The 20,514-nt window shown below is 39.1% G+C and overlaps 1 protein-coding gene across 2 annotated transcripts in view; it reads left to right on the forward strand.

The window, feature by feature from the left end:
• Nucleotides 1–18,979, forward strand: part of galnt14 (UDP-N-acetyl-alpha-D-galactosamine:polypeptide N-acetylgalactosaminyltransferase 14 (GalNAc-T14)) — a 103,858-nt gene extending 84,879 nt beyond the window's left edge. For both annotated transcript variants that reach the window (XM_036581195.1, XM_036581194.1), the window contains 4 exons: nucleotides 1,888–2,032; nucleotides 14,668–14,787; nucleotides 16,709–17,009; nucleotides 18,750–18,979. In XM_036581195.1, coding sequence (XP_036437088.1) covers nucleotides 1,888–2,032; nucleotides 14,668–14,787; nucleotides 16,709–16,867 — 424 coding nt within the window. In that variant the 3' untranslated portion in view covers nucleotides 16,868–17,009; nucleotides 18,750–18,979. The remainder of the gene's footprint in view (nucleotides 1–1,887; nucleotides 2,033–14,667; nucleotides 14,788–16,708; nucleotides 17,010–18,749) is intronic.
• Nucleotides 18,980–20,514: the final 1,535 nt, after the last annotated feature.

The raw sequence follows: 20,514 nt of genomic DNA on the forward strand, positions 1-20,514 counted from the left end.
CACACTCGCTGTCGTGATATTCAGCAACTTTGTTAGCCTCACATTGTATTCAGTATCGTACAGGCCTGAGCACAACTAACTGACGTCCTTCGTCCAGCACTTCAATCTACTACGTCACTAAAACAGTATTAAAAACAACAGTGTGAGCAGAAAAACATTTTAGACTATTGCCTGTTGTTGTATCTCCTATCGTTGTAGACTATCTCCTATCGTTTTAGACTATCTCCTATCGTTTTAGACTATCTCCTCTCATTTTAGGGTATCTCCTATCGTTTTAGACTATCTCCTATCGTTTTAGACTACCTCCTCTCATTTTAGGGTATCTCCTATCGTTTTAGGCTATCTCCTATCGTTTTAGACTACCTCCTATCGTTTTAGGGTATCTCCTGTCGTTTTAGACTATCTCCTATCGTTTTAGACTACCTCCTCTCATTTTAGACTATCTCCTGTCGTTTTAGACTATCTCCTATCGTTTTAGACTATCTCCTATCGTTTTAGACTATCTCCTGTCGTTTTAGGGTATCTCCTATCGTTTTAGACTATCTCCTGTCGTTTTATACTACCTCCTATCGTTTTAGACTACCTCCTCTCATTTTAGACTATCTCCTGTCGTTTTAGACTATCTCCTGTCGTTTTATACTACCTCCTGTCGTTTTAGACTACCTCCTCTCGTTTTAGACTATCTCCTGTCGTTTTAGACTACCTCCCACCGTTTTAGACTATCTCCTATCGTTTTAGGCTATCTCCTGTCGTTTTAGACTACCTCCTCTCGTTTTAGGGTATCTCCTGTCGTTTTAGACTATCTCCTATCGTTTTAGGCTATCTCCTGTCGTTTTAGACTACCTCCTGTCGTTTTAGACTATCTCCTATCGTTTTAGACTACCTCCTCTCGTTTTAGGGTATCTCCTGTCGTTTTAGACTATCTCCTATTGTTTTAGACTACCTCCTCTCGTTTTAGACTATCACCTGTCGTTGTAGACTATCTCCTGTCGTTGTTAGACTGTCACCTGTCGTTGTAGGCTATCTCCTGTCATTTTAGACTATCTCCTATCGTTTTAGACTACCTCCTGTCGTTGTTAGACTGTCACCTGTCGTTGTAGGCTATCTCCTACCGTTTTAGGCTATCTCCTGTCGTTGTTAGACTATCACCTGTCGTTGTAAACTATCTCCTGTCTATCTGTGTCCATGTCTCACTAAATACTTCTGAAGTTTTTATATAGCAAAGTCTAAAAGAAGGTGAGACTCTAACCCTTTACGGCTGAATGTGCACCAAGGGAATATATACACACAAAACACTGGAATAGCTGCTTGACAGCTCAGTTATGCTCTCGCTCGGTTGTTCACTTTCAGTTGGAAAGGTTTCTCTGATTTGAACAGAGAGAGTTTGTTGGAAGCACATAGGTTTGTTAAAACTGTGTGGATGGAGAAAATGACATCAACCTTTTGATTAATGAAGGTGATGCTTATATAAACATTACAAAAGATTAAGGCTGCCCAGTTTACATTTAAAGGGGAGAATTTTGGCTAAATCCATCATCTATTGGACACTGGAGTGTTAATCATAGTGCACATTTTGTACTTATATATATGTGCGCTCAAGAGCACGATAACCTCATCTGACAGAAAACACATTTTAAGTTCTCTGGTGAACTAATGGTCAAAACAGTTAGTTCAGTTTCCTTCAAAACTAGGCTTCAACCCAGCTTTGAAGGCCCAGTCCCATTTCTTATTTTTTCCCCTATCCCTTGTTTTCGAGTGTTGCCCCTTGGAACTGAGTTACAGGGTAGTGGTTGAAATCTTCCCTCTGAAATGGGACCCTCAAATAAAAAGTGGCGAGGGGTGAAATGGGATTGGGCCTATAACTACTGTGTCCCCCTCTTAATCCAGAGTTCCAGATGATTCAGACGCGAAGGCTGGAGTGATACGGCAGAGGCAGAACTGTCTGGAGGCTCGCCGGGCAGAAGGGCAGGACCTGCCAGTGCTTGCTTTGGCCCCATGCATTGGCACCAAGGACGTTCCAGCACTCAACCAGGTACGACAGTGACACCTGTGGCTAATAATACAATTATTATGTGATTTCTACAATTACCAGATCATTTACTGTGTTGACAATTGCTAACCGTATCACACGAAAACAAGTATGCGGTTGGTCATTTTACACAACAGTCAAATGACCTCTTTCCGGTTAAAGTACTGGAATTTCTTGGCCACATTGGTTAACAAATCAACTCTCATTAACCATCCATTTAGTGCACAATTTATGCTCTTTCTTTGAGCTTAACATATTGGAAAAAGTAATACATAAAATATAAAATGTCCCTTAACTTTTGCACAGGCCATGAATTATGTTTATTATTTTTTTTTTCTCAATATTTTAAATTCATTAAATAACTTTATTTAAAGTTAACATTAACATTGATTCATTAACATTGAATCAAACCTCAGAAAAACTAAATATTGTGATACTTATCGTGTGTTAAAAGTATAGTGATATCAGGATTTTTGCCACATCATCCACCTCTACCGTGATACATCACTTCTTATATATAGTTTCATTATTTTTCTCTCATAGTTCTTTGAAGACAGAATTCCTATCAAAAGTGCAGATTGGAACCTTTAAATGAATGTCATTTTTGTGTATGAGATGTTTTATTATGTATTGGATTTCATGAAAAAATGTGTTCTTGCTAGTCTTGTTTTGCAAAAAGAAAAAAAAATCCTTCATATTTTACTGTCATTTTTTAAAATAGGAACAGACCACAAAAGTCAGAAGTGTAGATTCATAGCTGTTAATAGTGAATGTAATGTAAAAATGGAAATGTAATTCATTACATAACTAGCTATGTAATCAGTCATGCATTTGTATCTAAACAGTTATGTAATGTGAATGGATGGCAAAATCATAGCTGTAGATTTTCTTTTTAGTGTTTTAGTTTAAGAACTAGTACGTAACCTTGGTGTACTGATGGGCTCTGATCTTAGTTTTATCAGTCGTGTCAAAGTATCACCTTAAGAACATCAACAAGATCACAGATGTTCAGACTAAAGCAGACCTGGAGAAACTCATCCATGCCTTTATTTCTAGCAGGATTGATCACTGTAATGGTCTCCTAACTGGACTCCAAAACAGAGTCTCCCTAGGAGTAAAAGAAGGACACCCCCCCCCCACCCCGCCCCGCCCCGCCCCATTCTTAAATCCTCACACTGGCTACCCGTCTGTTCTAGAATAGACTGTAAGGAGCTGTTACTGCTCTGTAAATGTCTTATTGGTGCAGGAGCAGCGTATTTATCTGATCTGCTGCAGCGATATGAGCCGAGCAGAACTCTCAGATCATTAGGAACTGGTCAGTTAGTCCTGCTGAAGATGAAGACTAAACATGGAGAAGCAGCGTTCAGATACTATGCTGGTCTTAAATGGACCCAGTGGACAGAGAGCTTTAGAAGAGCCCCGACACTGGGCACTTTAAACCAGCCTGAAAACGCAGTTTTAGTGTTTCTAGCCCGTTTTTTTTTTATTGTAAACTAACTTTTAATTTTTAAATTTATTAACTAATCTAAATCTAATTTCTAATTTGATTTTTAATTTAAAGATTTTCTCTTTTTAAATGTATTGTTTTAATTATATTTTTCTATTTATGTTTACTTTTTTGAACAACTCTGACTCTGAATTTTCTGATTTGTAAAGCACTTTAAACGACAGCAGTGTTTAAAGGTGCTATATAAATAAACCTGCCTTGCCGTCTGAGAGTTAATCATGTAAAGCATGCATAAACTTTGGTGAGCCTTTATGATACGGCCCCCCAAGTTTTCAACATTTACTAATCTCAATGCAAATATGGTCTCTGACATAAGGCAGGTCAATACTGCGGCGAAGCGGAGACAGAACAATGAACTGTGTGCAGGAGCCACGCAGGACTCCCACAGCTTCCACTGCAATATTCAGTGGTTGCTGACAGTTTAAAGCTTCATTAAAAATGTATTCTGCTCCGACTGCCCTGGCCTTCTTCCTCTCATCATCAAAAGCAGCAATTACTTTCGTCCCTCACCTCAGATCAGCGATCAGAGAACATTTCCAGGGATGTGTTGATCTGGTTCAGAGGATTTATGAATGCTAATCCCTTAGTCTTCCTTCTCACACCTGCAGTTAGTGGAGCACTAATGCGGTCTCTTTGAGTTAAAGGTCCCTATTTTTATTATCATAATCAGCACAAATGTAAAGCGTTACAACTAAAGTGGTAACTTGTAACAGACTGGGAAACTGAAGTGTTCTCAAAAGGGAGATAAATGCGAGTATTGTTTTGCCTGTTCTAGCTCAAGCTTGCTCTCGCTGCTCGCCTTTTCAAAGAGCTTGGCTAATTAACCGTCCAAGGTAGGCTAACCGAACTGAGAGTTCAGAGAGCTGAGCAGCGGGGCGCTACTTTTACCATTCGTGGTCATCACTTGTTGGGATATAATGGATTGTGTTAAATAAAACTATAAAAACCTTTCAAGTCAAGTCAAAAGGCTTTTATTGTCATTCCATCAAACGTAAGTGTGCAAACAATAAACTAGAAACAATACAATAAGTACGATAAATAAATCAGACATCAGAGACAGTAAACAGACAGGACAGTGCAGCACCGACACAGCACTCATTTCTGAGCATGAGGTAGTGGAATAAGGTGCAGAGATATTTAACATGCTATGATATGTAGGTATACGCAGTCAGATAACATACGTGAGCTCAGCAGTTACTGAGGTAGAAATATACAGTACTTGAGTAGAACACAGTATTAACAGCAATGTTCCAGTGCAAGTAGATTTGAGTGAGAGCATCAAAAAAGGTTGTAAGTGTAAAATATGTGCCATTATCACACATTTTATAGCATGAAATCTAAATGTATTCGATTCACAGAGCATATTATATTGAAAAAAATGAATTAAAAAAAGGTTGGTTAAAGAGATACCACTGCATTGGCTCTGTCTAATTGTTGGCCCTGTCGTCAGGAGATTGTTCATTCGATCCCTGGTGATGCTACAGCCGTCCATGGCCGGGAGTCCAAGAGAGCATAATTGTCCTCGCTCTCTGGGTGGGTAGGATAGCCCCCCGTCTCCCCCCATCACTTAACACTTGCCACTTTCCTCCGAGCGAGTTCCACTGTCCAGTGATGTGGCGTGAGCAGCAGGTCGAAAAGATTGGGGGATATGACTAAATTGGGGATACAGTTGGGGGAAAATTCAGAAAAAAATTTTTTGGATGGATTTGGAGGTGCAAGACCCCCTGTTGCACCACTCCACCCATCATTTCTGGCCACCAGAGTAGCAGCTGAGTAAAATGGGAAAAATTCATACCATTATACCACTAAGCTGTGCTTCCACACTCAAGCTGTAGTGCTTATGTTATGTTTGTTATTTCTGGAGAACGATATCAAGGACACAGAGATTTTGGCTGCCAAAAAAAAAGAGAAAAAAGCCACTGACACTGAATGTGTTTGCATGCACTTTATAGTCCAATAACTATCAGATAAGTAATCAGATAATGGGGAAACTCCAGGTCTACATGAGTCAGGCAGTAATCGGATTTCTGCTTTACAACCAGCCAATAAACTCACAGAAGAAGACGTGACATAAACGTAACTTTAGGCTGGGCTGTTTTTTTAAACATCGCACTACTTTACCTGAAAATATGAACATACATCATCTAGAAGATGAATATTTAAGTCTTTTATTTCATGTTTGGTTTCTGTGCTGCCCCAAAGTGTTTTGCTGCGTCTCGCGGCGACGCTGCCTGCTTATTTCCAGTACCGCAGTCTGATCTCGCGCATGCACAGACTGAGAAATCCAAAAGAAATCAGAGTAAGAGTTTACATGCACTGAGAAATCTGACTACTGAGCTAAAATACAGCCTTTTAATCAGATTTCTTAATCGGATTTCTAGATCAGAATATGTTGTTTACATGATCATTTGAATAATCGGATTACTGCAGAAATCCGATTATTCTTATGATTGGATTATTGAATGCATGTAAACTCACTGACTCTAAAAAATAACAACATTCATAATACATATTTCATTTACTTTTGTATTCACAGGCTTAATTTTTTTCTTCTTTGAGTGCAAGCGATGTATTTTTCCCTGTGTAACTAAGTACTGTCTTGTAAATGTATATAAAAATGGATGGTCTGACCTGCTGCCTCCCTCAGTTTAACCTCTGCTCTTCAGTTCTCTAAGATAATACTGTCTCCTTCACTCTCTCTCACAGTTCTCCTCCCCCTGACCCGAGCAATGTTTATTTAGCAGTCATGTTATTTTTTCTGAACAGAATAATTAAAAATAAAAAACTCAACATTTTTGAAGCCCATATACTTTAATGCACTGCGTTTTTTGGTTTTTGGCCCATTGTGTTCTGAATTCTAGTTTTGGCCAAGAATTTCCATTTTGGTGCATTACCAGGTGATATAGCTGAGAATATGTCTCATAGACAGTGGGCTCTTGTTAAAATAAGTATAATAATCATTAAAAAACCTCCCAAAGTCACAAAAAGAAAATAATTAAATATTAAGTGTAAAGCTTTTGGAAATGAATTTGTGTAGCCAGGATGCTCTTAAATAATATCCTTTTTAAAACTATTGGCAGAAAGAGTTTAACCTCTTATTGACCAGGGTATATTTCGGTTTGTCCATCTGAATTTACATGACCAAATCGTAAAGCAAATTATTCAGTAACTGCATGAAATAAATGTATATTTTTATTTTATTTATTTAGTAAAAGTTCCCAGAAAATGTGTTTTATGATACACATATTGCTCTATGCTTACAGTTTACTGCTGAAAGACAAAAATCTCAGACGCTCTTTGTATTTTTTTATAAAAATAATGTTTACAGAGCAGATCACTGAAGAGATGCCATCTGTTTATAGTTTACAGCCCAGATTTGTGGAAAAATGGGTCGACTTTCAGTAGAAAAAAATAGTGAGTTCAGCTTCTTTTATTATAAGGGTTTAAAATTACATCACCATCTATTTGACTGGAAAGAAGACAGTTACAGCTCTCATACGACCCCCACCTTTAGAATGTAGCTTATGAATTATGAAAGTTATGACGAATATGATGAAGTGTGTTTTGGAACCACCGGTGGTCTCAAAGTGTTAAAAAGGTTAAAGAACAGTAATCACATGACTGAGTGTGTCATGGTTATTTTTATGAACGGTTACCAAGTATATGCAGTATAAAGGAGAAGCCTCTGTAATAAGGTACTATAAATCTAACCCCAGAGATAAAAACACAGTTATGTGTACAGAGGTAATCACCCATAACAGAATGCAGAGCACTTTTGGTAGAAATCCACAAGGTATAAATCATTCTGCAATCTCAGTTAGACGCTCCTGTGATTGCGCTGCTGCATAATCTTGAGCATTGTAGATCAAGACTGACCTCAAAATGCTAATGACTGTAAGTAGTAATGAATGAAAACATGATATCATTTGCATAACACTAAAAGAGATTATATTTATATTTAGCAACATTAATATTTCTGAGTGAAGTCGTCCTTTAATGGTTTGGTTTAGAAAGTAACGCAGTTCAGTTCGGTGCCCTAAAACAACAACAGAAGCACTGAGTATAAACATCCTCGCTTCATAGAAATGTGAAACACCTAAAGCCCTTAGTCACATTTCAAAGAGGGGACACGCTGGATATCGTTACACCGTGCAGCCAGGGGCGTGAGAACAGGCAGCCGTACGTTTTGCAGCAGGGTAATGTGATTTAATTCAGATCACATTTTGTGCCGTGGTGTAATTATATTAAACACAGAGATGCCCTTTGCTTCCTGACCCAGCCTCTCTCCTCAGCCCTGTAAACCCACTGACTCCCAGCTGTAAAGCTTTGCACATTAATCCTCGCATTCTTCATTCCTCCGTCCTTCTCCTGGTCCTTGGTGTTTCGTGTTACTACTGGCCAGCTCAGGCATGAGCTTTCCATTAGCATCAGCTCAGTATACTTTATTGTAGTTTTAATACCGTGTGATGATTTGTGAAGCTAACCATATGGGAAGCTGCCATCCCCCCATGCAAAAACACATCTGGGTCATTCTGCAGAAACGTCCACTTATCTATCTGTCCATAGGGGTCACTGGTGTTACCGATCCTCATTGGTGTTACACATAATAAAGGAACACCAGAGACATTTTAATGAAAAATGCATTTTATAAAATAACTGCTACAGAGCATCAAACCACATGTCGTCAATCAGGGAATATCCAGTAAAATATGGAATTTAATCCATTTGTATTCTATTTTTTAAACAATGACCTCAGAATAAAGTCGGTCACACCAGTGACTTCAGCTAAAAGCTTCATATGAAATCATGAGCTAAATGAGAAAATCTCTGATAACTGAAAGACACAGTGGACTCACCATGAGCTTTCCTTCATAGATCCTCAGAAAACAGCTAAAAGGAAGTCAAGTGATGTCATCAGTGTGACTTTTATTTCAAAATAAGCAGTAACACCAGTGACTCGACTCCTGGGGACAACAACTTTCATTATATATTTTATAATATTTATTTGGCATTTGTTTTCTTCGTCATTTAATTCAGATATTTCATAGTCATGTATAGATTATTGTAGTTAAAATTGCAGAAAAGCATGTGTTTTACCTCAGAATATGGTCTCAGTCTTCACACATGACTGTGGGGACGAGCTCTTCTGTGGTGCTTGGAATTCTATATGATTGATTTAAAAATCAATATTGCTATATTGAGGCTGAAGAAGGTGTAATTGTTAAAATAACTTAGTTTTATTTTAAAATATAAATAAATTGTAACCCTGTAATATGTCTGTAAATGCTAGGGACACAAAAATGGACGTTTCTGTAGAATGACCAATTTACATGTTGCCTTCTTATTCTGTCCGTCAGCATCTCTGTAAGAGCGAGTGAGACATGTATGTATCACCGTCTCATAAAGCAGTAAAACAAATCTAATATTCTTTGATCTTCTAGTGTTTTGATTTCTCTGCTTCTTGAGGGGAACTGAATATTTACAATTGATATCTTCTAATTGCATGTCTTTATTAAGGCTGTATGAATATAATTTAAAATTTCAGTATAATTTAAGTACTTGAGGATTCGTTAGTTATGTTGGTATGCTCTATTTCGTATTTGGAAAAAGAGGTGAGACGTTTTCACGGTTTGGTTCTGTCCTCGGCTTCTGGGTCACAGTTCAGTTTATATCACGGTTCAGCAGGAAAAAATGTAACCAAATTTAAACTGCAGATTTTTTTCTCAAATACAGATTTTTTAATGCAAAATGTGCAAAAGTAAACCAGAAGGCTTTGCTTTTAAAACAAACAAAAAACTTTTACAAAAACAAAATGAGCAAAATAAATGTCTGATCCACTCAGACCAGCGCAACACACACTAACACACCACCACCACGTCAGTGTTACTGCAGTGCTGAGAATGACCCACCACCCAAATAGTACCTGCTGTGTGAGGGTCCATGGGGGTCCTGACCACTGAAGAACAGGGTAAAAGGGGGCTAACAAAGTATCAGAGAAACAGATGGACTACAGTCTGTAACTGTAGAACTACAAAGTGCACCTATGTAGTAAGTGGAGCTGATAAAATGGACAATGAGCGTAGAAACGAGGAGGTGGTCAGAATGTTATGCCTGATCTGTGTATATCAGCTTTGTTTTAGCCTTTGTACGGTCAGCGGTAGGGAGAGTTTGCACCATGAGCCAAACCTTAAGCCTTCAAACCATCTGTTTCCATGGATTAGCCTAAACTACACTTATTTAATCAACAAAAGCATTTAGATAGAACAGTTATTATCAATGTATTACACATGTTAAAAATATATATGTATCATAGCTCATTTCATTGAGTCAAGTCAAGTCAAGAGGCTTTTATTGTCATTCCATCTGGGTACAAGTATACAGTGGAGTGAAATTACGATCCTCCAGGACCAGCATGGAACAAAATAATAATACAGTACAAAGTGCAAATGTGCAGATGTGAGTGTGAAAACATTAAACTAGCAACAATACAATAAATATGATAATTAAAACAGACATTAGACACAGTAAACTGACAGGACAGTGCAGCACCGACACAGCACTCATTTCTGAGCATGAGGTAGTGAGAATAAGGTGCAGAGAGATTTAACATGCTGTGATATTGGGTTTATGCAGTCAGATAACATATATAAACACAGCCGTTACTGAGGTAGGATATACAGTACTTCAGTAGAACACAGTGTTAGTAGCAATGTTTCAGATAGTGTGTGAGGGGTTTTCAGTTCAGTCCTTGTGAGTTTAAAAACCTGATCGTTTGAGGATCAAAGCTGTTGCAGAGTCTGGCAGTGATGGCACGGATGCTCCGGTACCTTCTGCCAGACGGCAGCAGTGAAAAAGGTCTGTGTGAGGGATGGATGGGGTCGCCCACGATGCTGGTGGCTTTACGGATGCAGCGTGTGGTGTAGATGTCCATGATGGAGGGGTGAGAGACCCTGATGTCCTCACTTTTCGCTGGAGGGTCTTGCGATCAGAGTCATTGCAATTCCCAAACCAGGCGATTTGAGTGCATCCTACATTCATGCCAGGCAACCACGTCACCTCAACTCAACCTGCACCGCTTCCCACGTGGCGTTGAAGTTAAAAGAACAAAGTCACCTACAAAATCACGAGTGAGGGCGCCTTTAATTATCAGATGATAAAGAAAAAGCTCAAAATCTACATTGCCTGCGACTCCTTCACATGGTTTTGGTGAGAATATTAGCACTTTGTTCTCTCTTTCTTTTCTAATTAAACAGTTTTACAGCTTAAGAACAAACAGCAGATCTATTTATTCTGACAAAATCACAGCATTTTTTTTCCACTATATCAGAGAAGAGTCTCCTCCTCACTCTGTTAGTATGGCAGTAGCTGCTCTACAACAACTGGGCCACAAAGATTGTTGTCAATTATTATTTGAAATGTAGTTTAGAATTCCATAGAAAGTGTGTGTGATTTGACTGGATATCTGTAGACACCTCACGCTTACGCAGGACAAACAAGGCCTCCAAAAAATACATAATAAATATTATTGTTTTTAAGGGTGATTTTGAGAACAAGTATTCAGGTATAAGTACTCAAAAACCTGACCGAGCCATCTTTATAAATACACTGTCTGAAATGAAGGTTCTGTTCAGGTACATTTTTCATTCATCAAGGTACAAACAGTGTAAATGTTTCCTCAAAGGTACAACAGTGGTTTTAGGGTCTGATTGTGAACCTTAAATAAGTTTTTCCAGGTGAAAAGTTCGTATTTGTACCTTTTCATAACCGAATGTTTTAAACAGAACAGTAAAATAAAAGCCTGGAGACGAGACGGGGTGTGTGGAGTCAGTACAGCTTAGAACATATCATTTCAGTGGATTATGGTTCAGTTATGTTCCCTGACTGAAGGTACTGAGATGGAGCCTTGAGGGTTCCATCCCAGTGACAGGAGGGGAACTGACCCAGAGACAGTTTAGTACCTTTATTTCTGAGAGTGTAGTGACAGACTGTGGGATACTGACAATGTAGAACAGAATCATGGTCATGAAAGAAGTGTTGTGCTAAAACAGATTAACATGTAGAAGATGTCAGGGTGTATTTCAGTTGCCTTCATGTTAAACTGTAATCATTGTAGCCAGAGATCAGTGCAATGTATGACTCTTGTTGCTGAGCGGAAAACTGGTCTCATACGTTTGGAAACACCCAACAGCCTTAAAAACGCTTAGAAACAAGACAGCAAAACTGGAGACGCCTAACAGCGATGACTTCATTTGAGTGAATAATAGGATTTTGGGAAGCCGCTCAGGCTGTTAACTGCTTAACATGCACCAACAGACCTTGACTTGATGTAGATGGAGAGAGAGATTTCGAACATGCTTAAAAGAACAAAGCTAATTTGTTCTTTAAATCAGTCTAGTGAGCTGTTTTCTGACAATACTGTGGTGCGCTGACCTGCACCACTCTGCTGTCCTTGACCCAGTTAATTAATGCGTTTTGAATCTCTCCTCATTATTTGTGGCTGGTAGCACCTGCCAAATGTGTAAAATTAACAACATCCTGGAACAGAAAGTAGTTTGTGAACAGCAACAACAAAAAAAACCACTGTCCTTAAGGATAGCGGGTTTATTTTCTTGTAACGTTTTTAAATTACCTGAGTGTAAAAAGCAAGTAGCTGACATGGGTTTTATTTGCAGATAAAAACTTTTAGAGGGAACTGCAGTTAAAATAAATACACAACAACAAAACAAGTAGCACCTATTTGGATCTTTTTTCCTGTTTTGAAGGCATCAGGATGCATCTGTTTGTTCTGAATGATGTAGCCTATGCATATTTAGTTGCACCCTACAGTATACAGACCTCAGTATAGCCTACAAAATACAAATACATTAAATACACGTGACATCATTTCATTTCTAACAGCGTGTGCACAGTCTGATGTTACTTGTGTAATTGCAGGTAATGATGTATAAGGTTACTATGGGTTTGCTTGGTTGCTTTACAGCCCATGTGTCAAACACAAGGCCCGCGGGCCAGATCAATCCTATCCGGCCCACAAAAGTATTTTAATTTTCTGTTAATATTAGCTCGTTTCACTGTGCGCTGCACTACAGTCCCCAGCATGCACTGCAACATAATGTGTGCTCCAACTCTCCTGCTCCAACAACAGTCTATGGGACAGCGGCTACACCTCAATTCTACACAATTCTACACCAGTCATATCACCAAACTAGCTGAATTTCATTTGCCGTTTAGCCACTATATATATCTAACGTCAGCTCAGCAGCTCAGAAACTGAGCTCAAGTCTTAATGAACCTGCAGCAAAGAAAGGATGCCAGGAGTCTAGTTCAAGCAGATAGTAGATTCAAAAGACTGAGCTCCTGGGGACATTTAAATTTAGGATATTTCAAAGTCTACTACAAGTGCCTGATGTTATATAGCCAGTTGGGGTTATAGCACAACAATAATTAAAAATGAAATAAAAACATAGACGTTCTCTGGCCCACGGGTTTGTTGGGATTTTTAAATTTTTGTTGGTTGAGTTTGACCCCTGCTTTTCAGGAACATTGTCGCACTGTCCTGGTACAGGTACTACATGTGTAATGCACAAAGACAGCTTATATATATTTCTTGAAAGCATCAAATTAGTGCATAAAACTGAACTTTGAATACTGTAACTAAACTAATTTTAGCATCAAAACATCTTGTTGTTTTGTTTGCGTTTCTCAAAAGATGAGTTTACTGAGGTGGGTGCCATCTTTTTTAAACGTCCTAGCAGATTTTGTGCCACTAATGACACTAGACATAAACACACTGTCCTCATTTCAGAATATCAGTTCTAAGGTAGCTCAGTAATGTGAAGAGCACAGTGAGGCTGAGATATGATGTCCTCAAATAAGGACACTGAGTCTCAGGATGATGGTATTCGAATGCATTAAATGCAGAATTAATTAATTATGTAATGAATTGCAGTTCAGATGGAGGCAGCATGCTCAACTTTTCATCAACTTCGTCATACTAAAACTAATAAATAAAATATCTTCCATTTACAAACACAAATAGAGTATTGATTGATTTGAAGGTTCAGAATCTGCACTTTTAATACAGTTTCTCCATTTGTTTCAATGGGCTACGGATGATAAGCCATTAATATCAAATTGCAACATGAATTTGCCATCAACGGCAACAACTATGGCTTCTAAAGTTGTCTTGACATGTTGCCATTACAAAAAATAGGCCTTATAGCAAAATTGGTGACAGTACACGGCCAATGGCAGTGTGCCACTGTATGATGTATATGAATATAAAAAAAAATAAAAATTGCATCTCCATTTTTGTCTATAAAAAATGACTCAAATCAGGTAAGCATAGAAAAATTAAACATTAATAATAAAAATATATAAAAATACAGTAGAAAATAAAACAGTAATTAAAACGTAGCTAAAATGTAAAATTTAACAAAATCAAATCAAAATAAAATAAAAGGAGGATAAAAGTAAACAAAAAATAATTAAAATATCTAAAATAATAATGATAAATAAAAATAAATAATAAAATAATGAAAATAAGACAATAATGGTAAGAAATCAGTGTCAGTCAGAGTGGAGGTGGTTAGAGAGTAAAGGTTTAAATAACTGAGTGACCCAGTGAGCTGAGCTGGAACTACAGGCAGATTTTCCCAGTTCAGTAAAAACTCCCGGTAGCTGGCATGTGATCCAGCCACTGGAGCGAGTCTGATAAATACCATTATTTACAGACATCATTGAAGTTATATATTCTGGCATACGGCCAGAGAGTGTATTATAAATATAAATAAACCAGTGTGTTTCCCGCCGTGCTGCTAGTGAGGGCCAACCAACTTTCTCATCCAGTCTGCAGTGATGAGTGTTTTAAGGGTCTCCAGTGATGAACCTCAGTGCAGAGTGATAGACTGAGTCCAGTGGTTTGAGGGAACTGGCAGATGTGTGTTTGTAAATTACATCACCGTTTACCACCAACCGTCTATTGTCAACATGTAAACTCAGCAGAAGGGTTAATTGTTAGAGACGTGTGATTCTGTTCAGTGAACAGTGTCCATTAAAAGAACCTTACAGGTGCACAGTGCTATTACCAAACTTGGTCAACCAGCCATCCAACCATGACTGTGTTCTGCAGGAGTGGATCTACACGCACGGGCAGCAGATTCGACAGCAGCAGCACTGCCTGTCCGTTTCCACCACCTTCCCAGCCTCGCAGATCCTGCTCATGCCCTGCAACATCAGCGACGGCAAACAGGTAACTCCGCAAAGCATGCTCTCTCTGACAGGCCATAAATCAAGCTTCACTTACGCCCAGCCTGACAGCTTCTAGAGGAGCCTCCTGACACAGCCTCTATGAGTTCGGCAAGACAGCTGGAGCATTAGGCAGGCCCCCGTGGAAAAGCTTTTTTCTCATGGGAGCCACCAGCAACTGCTTCCCTTGTCAAATTTGTCGCCTTGGAAATGTCGGAGTGATGTATTTCGGGTGGGTGTAGCGCAGAGTGGCAAGATTCTTCTATGAGAGTTTGCTATATGGAGAAAAGTCAGATCATTGCATGGAGGGAGTGTGACAGGACTAACACTAATGGTGTAACTGAAATTTTAGGGTGTAATTTTAGTACAGGATAGAAAAAAACAAGAATTAATTGCAGTTATTTATATTATTTTGTAAAGTTAATCATAATGAATTGCTTATTTGCCTAAATGTGATCATAAGGAAAGACTTTCAGTTTAAAAAGTGTCATCAGAATAGTATTTTTTTATTTTCAACATTATATAAATGCAGCGTTCACATGAGTCGAGGTGAGCCTGAACTTATCATTTCCACAGGGTGAACACAGTTTCCAATTTTCATCACCAATGTCCAGTGAGAGCAACAGCATCCACATGTTCATACCAAAAAGTGTATATATCATATATAAAGTCAATAGAGCTGTTCTTACAGCTTATATTGTTGTAGTAGAGGAACTTTAGCTTTCCACTTGCTGTTGCTTTTGTTAGTTTGCTACTCGTTGATTTATTCGTAGGTTTTGCCACAGTTTAAAAACTGTGTTTAAAGAGGGCTACAATTGCAGATTCAGCACACAAGGAACCGGCCTTCAGCCCGCATAGTTTTGGATGAAAGAAAATGTATTGATGGCGTTAAAACAATGAGTGGTGTTAAAATTTCTTTCGTTAATGTGTTATTAACACGTGAACTTTGACAGCCCTGGTGCCCCTGAAACAGGTTGGGGTTGAGCAGTAACCACTTTGTTCATACTGTCAAAGCATGTTTGAAGCAATGTTACTGTACAATAAGATGTTTGGTAAAAGACAGAGACTGTAAAATCATCAGCGCTTGTTGACTGGAGAGCTCCAAACTTTATTTCAAACTAACCTGTTACGGCACACAGTCTGTCAAATGTCATAGACGTCCATCTGTCAGTCAGCCCATCAGGGCAGGTCCACAGCAGGCCAAGTGGAAAAGGGGCTTTATCTGTTGGTGGCCAAAGAACTTAAACAAGCAAATCATTAGCAAAAACTAAGGCATTAGTTCCCACTGAATTATTAGCTCTGAACAAAATGAGCCAATTTTTCAATTCATTATTAAATGAATGTGAAAACCAGAAACAACAAATTGCTCAATGTTAAACAGTGTTATGTAGGACAGCAGTGTGGAGCTGTGCAAGTGCTAATTTAGCTAAAGGTAGTTGTTGTAAGATTGATGGTTTAACATTTATTGGGTGAATTGTATCAGAATTTATTTATTTTAGTTTATTAGATAGATTTGGAACAGAAATTGGTCTCACTTTGTTTAGATAGCTCCCAAAAGACTGTCTGCAGATGTTCAGTTGATTAACAAACTATCTGCTGAAAGTCAGGGTTAGTATTAGTACCAGGGGTAGGGTTAGGTTTTGGGTTGAGCTTAAGGTTAGGGTTAGGAAAAATTAAGGTAAATTTAACAAATAATTTGTTGAATATTAGTTAAATGCAAGATAAGCATCAAATAAAGTGTCAGCCAGAAATTCAATACTGTCAAAATTAAAAAAATACATAGTTTTCATAATTTGTAGGACATTATGTTACTGTTAAACCCCCAACTAGGTATTTGATGTTCTTTCTGGGTGCTGATCTCATGTTTATTGGTGTGTATCTGCATTTTTTTTTCTCCTGTTTGCATTTTATTTTCCGTGTCTCAGCGCTGGCAGAAATCCGGCACCCACCTGGAACACCAGGCTTCACGCTTCTGCTTGGACAGCGAAATGGCTCTGGACGGCCTGGAGAGCAGTAGGATGCTGGTGATCAGCCCATGCGAGCCGTCAGCCCACACGCAGAGATGGGAGATGCCTTTCTCATGATCCTACCCCAGCCAGGCCTCCCCCGCCCAGTGAGACAGAGGGAGAAGACCGAGGGAAAGGCTCCAGTGTGCACCTCCGGGGAGACTACACCAAACACCCTGCTGACCTGCTCCACTCACTCTGTGTCTGTAGCTCACATGAGGTAAAGGAAGACTGCAGGGAGGAAAAGGCTGGTCAAAATAGTCACAAGGAAACTCCACCAGGGGTGTCCAGCTTTGGTCTGGAGGTAGAGGTCCTGTGAGATTTCATCCTACTCCCATAGAAAATCGTAATCATTGCTCCCACCTGCAGGCCAAAGCGTTTTGTCCCAATCCCACCCATTATTAGCGAAAAAATTGAATTGGAATTGAGCCACGAGGCTCGTAATGTAAACACAGATTTTGTTCATTTCCGTGCACACACACCAGAGTCAAGTCATGAGTTTATTGGCATGTTTAGTAGAGCTGGAAAATCACCAAATTGTACTGGACACCAGCCCTGTAGGACAGAGCTTGGACACCCTTCAACAACACAACACCGCAGTGTTAGCAGAGTATTAGCCACATTTTTGAATGTTGAGGAAATAAATACACAGTGCAGGGCTTGGGCCATACTATTCTGTCTGTAGCATTATACTAAACTACCTCCAGCTCATCAGTCAGTGCATTATTTTATGAGTACACAACTGAGGACTGACACTGTGTTTACATTACAGCGTAGCTCTTCACTTTCCTTTGCTGCAGGCTGCTTTGGGGCTGTGGCCCAAATGCAAGCAAGTTTAGTTGCCCAGAGTAAAAGCACAAGCAGAGTTGCAGAATAATCATGTGCCTGATAAAATGCTAGTAATAATAAAATTATAGTTTTAAAAATGTAAAAAAATATATTGGTCCTGTATGATTGGAATATTATTTTCTACATGATTGGAACACCTTTGGATCTTCTGTTCAAAGTGCATTTGCATGTTTGATCCACTCAATGCCGGTTTCAGCAGGGAGCTCATCTATATCAAAAAACTCTTAAACCACCACATTTTTATCTACATGGCCCTGTGAAATGTGCTTTCTACTTATCAAATACACCTTTTTTCCACAGTCTTCATTTTATCAGGTACATTTACCATGTAGGAGCACTTTTAAGTTCTACAGTTCGAGACTGTAGTCCATCTGTTTCTCTGTAGACTCTGTTCTCCCTGTTTTACCCTGTGATTTCAATGATGGGGGTCATGATCCCCAAAGGACCACCACAGAGCAGGTATTATTTGAATAGTGGATCATTCTCAGCACTGGTGGTGGTGTATTAGTGTGTGTGGTGCTGGTATGAGTGGATAGTTTTTAAACTTTGTGTCCACTTACTGTCCACTCTAGTGTCACTGTAGTGCTGAGAATGATCCACCAACCAAATAGTACCTGCTCTGTCCAGATCATTGAAAAACAGGGTGAAGGGGGCTTAGAAAGTCCTGTGGTGAACTACGAAGTGCATCTATATGATGTGTGGAGCTAGTAGAAACAAGGCGATGCACTTAATGAAGTGGCTGGACTATGTATATATACATATAATGCTTTGTTCCAATATTTGTATATCCAAAAAGGTCATTTTTACAGGAGAAGGAAAAAACATCCTTAGCATCCTTAGAAAGTTAATGGAGCAGGATATTATTTTGGACCATTTCTGTTGGTCAAAACAACAGCTGCCTTTTTCAAATCATGTGAAAATGTAAAAAATTAAAAACAACAATATATAATATTATATATCATGTGTATGTTTTGGGTTTTTTTTTTGCTCCAATATGTTCAATTCAGTGAGTAAATAGTAATTGTGCGTTAAACGTGCAGAAGTGCGTTAATGTTTTGTGTTTTTTGGGTGTTTGTTTGCATCTAATGATTCTTTCCTGCTTTGCTCATAGGATCCCTGGAGTGTCAATCACACTGATGCTGTGCAGAACAGGATTGGGCAGCTGGCCACACGTACGCAAGTCTGCCAGACACGCACAAACCTGAGCGAGGCCCTTAAAGTAACACTGGAGATCTACGCACAAAGAACTTTTTTACCCTGAATTCACCCCAAAGCAAAGCACTTGTGTAATAGATCAGCTCGCACATCACATCAATAAATGGCCTATTTTTCTTAAAGACATGACTGCCTCGCGCTTGTTTTCAGGACAGAATACATACATTCATATTCATTAATAGAGACTGTTTTGCGTTACAGTGGTTGACTGTCCAGACATACTTGCAATGTGCTTCTCTTACATTATGTGAAAAAGTAAGTGCACCCCATGAAATACTTTTTTTGGACATATGTAGGCATATCAGTATTTGATTATTAGCCAAACAGTATGCATAAATAGTAAAGTTTATTTATATAGCGCTTTTTACAACAGGTGTTGTCATAAAGCAGCTTTACAAGGAAATCAGCATTACAAAAAGAAATCCGGGTCCAAGCCCCCATGAGCGTCGCCAGTGGCGACAGTGGCAAGGAAAAACTCCCTAGGAAACAGGAAGAAACCTTGAGATGAACCAAGACTCAGAAGAGGAACCCATCCTCCTCTCGTCGACACCGGATAGTAAACATTGTTAGTATAAAGTATTGTAGTACAAAAACAGGGAAAGAGGTGGAGCAAATGATTAATTTGAATAGTTTAGTTCATGCAGCAGCAGCAGCAGCATCAGTGGGGTCAGGTTCTGAGGGTGAGGTTTGCACGGCGAGCAGTGGCACCCGATCAAGGCAGAAGAGGCAGCAGCATCAGACGCACAAGATGGGCAACTGTACAGCTCGGCAAAGGAAAGAAAGGAAAAACACACAGAGTCAGTTCTGCAATGGGTGATTGATTAATTTGATTAGTTTAAATGATTGATTATATAAATGTTGTGTAACAGAACAAACACACGCGGAATTTGACTTTACAATCATTTATTTACAAATAAATTAACTGAGATGTCTTTTTTCTGTTAAAAAAGTAAGTACACCCCTGGCTTCAGTAACTGGTATAGCCCCTTTGGATATAAACAGATTTATGTAGGCATTTCCTAGAACTGTCTACCAGCTTTTGGCATCTACTATCATTTCATTGGGATTCAGATCTGGGCTTTGACTGGGCCATTCCATAAACCCTCCATTTCTTCCTTTTAAGCCATTCCATGGTGGATTTACTTGTATGGGATCATTATCCTATTGGAAGGTCCATTTCTTCAGCTTGAACCTTTTGGCAGATGGCCTCTCATTCTCCTTTAGCATTCTCCTGCATGAAAGAGAATTCATAGTGAATTCTGTGGCTGCAGGTAAACCAGGCCCTGAGACAGAAAAGCAGCTCCAAACATTTCGACATCATGCTTTACAGTTGGTTTAAGGCTCTTCTGATCAAATGCTGTCTTTGGTTTTCTTTGACTGTTTGACTCGCCTGTCCATAGCACATTGTTCCAGAAGTTCTGGTCCTTGCCCAGATACTGATTTGCAAACTGTAGTCTTGCCCTGATGTTCTTTTTAGTTAGTCTTCCTCCTGGCGCAGCTCCCCTGTGCAGTCTTGTTTGTAATAGTAGATGCATGCAGGGCCGCCTGTTGTTGAGTTACCTGCAGATCCTCTGATGAAATTCTAGGTTTCTTAAAGACTTGTAGCATCTTACAATCTGCTCTTGGGATAGATATGGTGAGGCGGACGGGCCAGGACAAGT

Source organism: Colossoma macropomum, unplaced genomic scaffold, assembly GCF_904425465.1.
Source record: "Colossoma macropomum unplaced genomic scaffold, Colossoma_macropomum, whole genome shotgun sequence".
Lineage (NCBI taxonomy): Eukaryota > Metazoa > Chordata > Actinopteri > Characiformes > Serrasalmidae > Colossoma > Colossoma macropomum.